The 5,800-nt window shown below is 42.9% G+C and overlaps 1 protein-coding gene across 1 annotated transcript; it reads right to left on the bottom strand.

Annotated features, from left to right (window-relative positions):
• Positions 1 to 3,805: 3,805 nt before the first annotated feature.
• On the bottom strand, positions 3,806 to 5,334 carry GPR101 (G protein-coupled receptor 101). Its single transcript, XM_036443252.2, has one exon. It carries the CDS (start codon positions 5,316 to 5,318, stop codon positions 3,816 to 3,818), a length of 1,503 nt encoding a protein of 500 aa, XP_036299145.1. The 5' UTR covers positions 5,319 to 5,334; the 3' UTR covers positions 3,806 to 3,815.
• Between the last annotated feature and the right edge of the window lie 466 nt (positions 5,335 to 5,800).

The following is a 5,800-nucleotide window of genomic DNA, read 5'->3' as shown; positions in this document are numbered from 1 at the left end:
AATGAGAGACAGAGATAAGGAGAGAGAGGGTTAAAATTCATGACTGACCAGATTTTCTCTTATCTTGGTAACTGGCTCATAGCCAACTGTTCCTCTAATCTTGTGTCTTCTCTAGAAGGAAAAGACATTTTTTATTTTTTCCTCTAAATATGGGGGAGGGCAGTTATGAGAAAAAGTATAGTTCAGTAGTTTAAATTGTTCCTCTTTATTTCATCTCAACAATCTTTGAGGATTTTATCTTGGAGAGCTCAAATTATCAGATCAGATGCATAATTTTTCTTTCAAAGAGTGTATTTCAGACATTTTAAGAACATTTTCTCAGCATTTAAGAAAGACTAGTTTAATCTTGTAAATTATCCTTCAGATAGTATTTTTAAAAAATTGATTTTTAAAGAGAGATGAAGGGAGAGGGAGAGAGAAATATTCATCGGCTGCCTCTAGCCTGCAAGTGAACTGGCAACCTTTGGGTGCATGGGTCACCACCCAACCAACTAGCCACACCTACAAGGGCTGAAAAAAAATCCTTTGAAGTAACCTTACCTAGCTTAATTGGCCTCTATTTTTTTAAAGTCCCCTTGAATTAATTAAACAGTATCTACCGAATTGAATGTGTCCCAAAGATGTGTTGTATTGGACGCTTTTTGGTAAGAAGTGAGATACCTACCTCCTCCTAAATTATAAAATGGCACTTTTCCTTACCTGTTGAATTTGAAGTAGGTGTCTTGGTCATCTCTAAATTGGGTTGTAGTTGTTAGGAGACAGAAAAATACCTTTAACTGCTGGTAACTCCTACTGTTCACTCCACTTGTTCCCTGCTTTTATGGGCCCCAGGTCCCTGTGAATCTGTCAATTCTGTTTGGAGGGGATGAATGGGAGTGAGTGAGCACACAGAGCTTCAAGAAAGGAGTATTTCTGAAGGGCCAGCACAGGAGGGGGAGGCAGGTGAAGTCAGTGGGCATTATGGCTTCCAGCAGCCGGCCTTTGTGGTGCTATAGAGAAGATGGACCCTTGCATCACAGAAGTCATAGAAACCCAGGGCTTGCACCATATTGCAGCCTTCCCAAGCTTGTTGAAATTGGTGTGCTAGTCAAAGCATCTGCAACTCCTCAGCAAACTAGATGCTCTATTATCCTATCTAATAAAGATGAAATATGCTAATTGACTGTTCCACCCTCAAAGACAGTGGCATCCACAGCCAATAAGGAGGGAATATTCTAATTGACTGCCACACCCTCAAAGATGATGGTGCCCATGCTGCTGTACTTTAATGGGATTTTTACTGCACATATGAAGTGGCATTGGCAAAAGAACACATTCTTTAAAAACATTTAGGAAAAACTATTGCACGTGAAGATCTGTGAGGCTAATGATGACCTTTTCTCTTCACTTTCAGATTTTCAAATGACAAAACAGTATGTGCAGTAAAACCTCATTAAGTTGATAGTGTTTTATTCAAAATAGCATGGCATTCTAAGCAGTTGCTCTCTCCAAGCTAACTAGAGGCTCTATTGTTCATTAAGAATAAAATGTCAATAAAGCAGAATGTTCTTAATTTAAAGGTCCTCTTTCCCAATCTTCTGTTTTCACAAGGTTTCCATTTTGAAAATCTTTTGCCATAAGAATGGACAATGATTAAAATAGGGAAAAGAGGAACTTTAAAAAGGAAATTGTGTAGTTTTAGTTTCCTGGAGAATGTTGTGTGTGCTGTTAAATGAACTTACCACACTCGTACAGGTCTGGTTCCATTTTGATTTGGATTTTGGCAAACAATTTTCTCTGATAAACTTTGAAGGGGTTGAGCTTTAAAAATAAAACAAGAAGTTCAGTTTCAACAAAATATTTGGAGACACTTAGGTTTGAAATCCCGTTTCCTAACCAGGTAAGCATTTCTACTCAAAAGACAGGCTACATCTACCTTGAACTTCTTTGACCATGACAGATTTTCATGGCAATACCCCTCCTTCCATAAGAGGTTTATTTTAATAAATGTATGACTATAATTTATTTATATATTTTGGTAGAAAAATAAATGATTATGCAAGGGTAAATTTCATCCCCCATGTCATACCTGAATTACCACAACTTCCAAATTAATGAGGTTGTAAGTAATAAGATTTTCATGGACATATGGAATTGACATATCAGCATGATATTATTTGGGTCTATCCCCTCTCTTTTCCTAAATTCTGAACATGGCAATCCAAAATTACCATGCAGACTTATTCACAGCCCCAATACTTTGCTCTTTGCCTCTCCCCCTTGAGAAGCTCATGTTGGAATCTGTGAGGAGGAAAAGATAAAGAAAATATGAATGAGCTGGGCATTTGTATAAATTAAATTTGAGTTCTATCTATTAGACACAGTATTCACACAAGAATGAGGCTAAACTCTGAATATGGCCATCTTTATGTACAACTACCTGATTAACTATTTTCAAGCAAATATACCATCCTCCTCCCTATACGGATTTCTGCATGAACAGTTGAATGGCCAGAGTTATTTAATTTGACCTTCTGGAGATCATATTTTGTGTCTATGACCTCATGGACACTAAAGACATTTCTAATGGGTACATCACTACTGATTGGCATTGTGAGTTTTGTAGAACTTTGGCCACCTCTGCTTGAATTTTTTTGGGCGGGCACTGTTTGACCAAAAAGGCTTATTTAGACCTCCCTTCTTGTCCCCCCCTCCCCCAAGTGACTGGTAGGGGAGATTTGGAGGATTCTTGTGAGCATCCCAATTCAATCACAAAGGAAAAGTTATAAAATAGTGGCATAATTTCTGTCCCACTATTATTCAAGTGGGAGAAAGGAAATAAATTAGTGTCTATTGATAGTTTCCATTTGCATAAAATGACCTTGGTTCCAGCCCATGCACAAACCTAGGGTTTTACAGAAAAAACTCAACTAGTTAGCCTCATGTTATTTCTCTATCTTCTCCCATGGACCAGTTTCCCATTTCAAACATGCCCTATTTTCCTCTTCCACTTTTCTGGATCCGTGTAGATCAGGGGTGGGGGACATTTTTTTTCTGCCAAGGACCATTTGGATATTTATAACATAATTTGTGGGCCATACAAAATTATCAACTTAAAATTAACCTGCTATACTTGGTGAAACATTTAATTAACACACCCCTAATTCTTTGGCAGGGCCAGACCAAATGATTTTGCAGGCCTTACATGGCTCACAGGCAAGGAGTTCTCCACCCCTGCTGTAGAGGATATGGAAACTTTGGTATTTTAGCTACATGATACTTTTAGTTTCCACAATAGTCTTCGCACCAGATTGTGGATCTCATACATTGATCAGTCAGTCAGGTTCTGCTTCTTGGGTTCCACGAATGATTTGGCACATTGCTTTTCTTTCAGTTAAACATAGGCTGTCACCCTTGCCCATTACCTCCTGATGTGAGGTCCTAAAAGTCATTAAGTTCATAGACTTCATCTTCTTTTTTCTTCAGAGTGAAAGCTGACACCGTGTAGCTCTGGGGAGACACACTAAATACCAAGTCCAGGTCCAAAATAGATAGACTTTGTTGCTTTAAGAAATTTGGAACCTAATAATTTTTTTTGGGAAATTTCAGTCAGAATCCTCAAGTCTGTGCTTTGAGGGACACACTTTTAAGGGAAGACACCGTTCCTACCTCTTCCATATATCCATCTATCTTGTGGTGAGTTGGATGTGTGCAACAGCTTTGCTTGGAATGGTATGATATGGTGTTAATGGGATTATGAGTGATCCATTGAAGATAAGTCTGTTTCTATTTTCTGTACTATAGGCAGAACTCACTTCTATGGTTTAGAACTCACTTCAAGGCGAAGTGGCAGAATTTTGAGAAGGGACAGCCTTGCCTTCATTTCCATCCTCTGTGCCAGCTTCGGTTCCAGGAAGGTCTGGGTGGCTATCTTCTTTTGGGGGCTTTCCTTTGCAGAAGAACTTCTTCAGCATATCCTGAATTTCCTTCTTGATCGTCTTGTGCCTGTACCCATAGATGTAGGGGTGAATACAGCACTGCAGGAAGAAAAGCCAGATTATTATGGTGATCACCCACTGGGGTACCTGGGTTTGGATATCCACCCACACAGCTAGGACTGCTAGAAAGCAGTAGGGCCCCAGGGATAGCACGTAGGAGAAAATGATGAGGAAGATCACTTTAGCAGCTTTGCACTGGTAGCACCTGGGCAGAGGAGGGTCATTTTCGCTTGGTGGGAGGCTCTCTGGGATGTTCATTGCTTCGATATCATCCACACTGAAATGGATGTTGTCCTCATCAAACTCCATGTCATCTTCACCCAAGTCAATGTTGCACTGGTTGACCTCTATCTGACTGCTGCCTGCTTTCATGCTGCTCTCAGATTGGGTTCCACCTTCTTTACCCTCAATGCTGCCATCATTGCTGGCTATGAAGCAGCTTTCTCTGACCTCCTCGCTGCCCTTGGCCTCCATGCTCCCTTCCTTGGCTTCCACGCTGCCCTCTTTGGCCTCCACACTGTCCTCCTTGGCCTTGATCTCACCTTCATTCTGGCTGTGGAAGCTGCTCTCACCCTGGAAGTCATCTTTCTTCTCTCCCTCTTCATCCTCATTCTCCACACAGTCCTTGGCCTGAACCTTCAAGCTGTGGCTCTTGACATTGTACAGAAGAGCATGCTGACGCCGAGCTGCACCAAATACCACAGAGTAGCAGGCAATCATGACAGCCAGTGGAATGATGATAAAGAACACCACACTGAGAATGGTGTAGCTGGGGCTGGACCCCCAGACCATGGAGCAGAGGGCATTGTGCTCATCAAAGGCAGCCTGACCCCAGCCATAGAGTGGTGGTGTGCTCTGCAGGACAGCTAAGATCCAGGTGCCATAGAGGAGCATGTAACCCCGGCGTTGGGTCATCTTGGATGGGTAGGAGAGTGGGTGGATGATACACAGGTAGCGATCCACTGACACTACAATGACGGTGTTGACACTGGCAAAGGCGAACAGGTGAGTGAGGCTAACCAGGGCAGTGCAGAAGTGGTTGTTGAGGGGCCAGAAGGGAGGCATAGAAATAGCCACTACCCAGGGGGCCACGAGTGAAACTTGCAGCAGGTCAGTGATGACCAGGTTAAAGATGAAGCGGTTGGTCACCTGTACCAGCTGAGGCTTGCGCTGCAACACGAGTGCCAGCACTATGTTACCAATGAATGAGGCGATGAGAATGATGAGCAGTACGATTGAGCGGATGATGCCATGAGCCAGGTTGAGGGGCATTTTGGAGAATGGGGTGCACGTGTGGCTACTGTTGCTTTCCCGAGTAGTATTGGTGCAGGTTGAGGTCATATCGGTGGTAGGCGTATGTAAGACAGGGTTCAGGCTTGGAGCCGGCACCAGCAGGCAGTAAACGGGTGCATGAACCACACTCACTGCTGGGGATGAAAGAAACACATGGGCCAGGTTAGTCACCAGGGGGCACCAGCTTCAGAGCTATAGCACCAGGCAGCAGTGCTGCCTAATCCCCTCCCCAAGGTCATAGCACAGCCTCCTTTGGCTTTCTCTCAACCCTTTTCTTACTCTCCAGGTCTCTCTGCCTCTCTCTAGGAGGTCTCTGAGTCCTTCCCACTTGTCTCTCCTCCTGGAGCATGCATGCATGTGTGTGTGTGTGCTACTATCTTTGAGTCACAGAGTTTGGGTTTCTCATGATTCCCCAGCTGTCTGTTCCAGTAGCGCCTGCACGTGCTCTGTGTTCCAGCCTGTTTACATTATGTAATTCTTTCTTTCCAGTGTTTTAGCACACTTTTTCTGTATCTCCTGGATGTATATGT

Source organism: Pipistrellus kuhlii, unplaced genomic scaffold (assembly GCF_014108245.1).
Source record: "Pipistrellus kuhlii isolate mPipKuh1 unplaced genomic scaffold, mPipKuh1.p scaffold_m20_p_19, whole genome shotgun sequence".
NCBI lineage: Eukaryota > Metazoa > Chordata > Mammalia > Chiroptera > Vespertilionidae > Pipistrellus > Pipistrellus kuhlii.
This window is presented reverse-complemented; position numbering and strand designations above follow the sequence as displayed.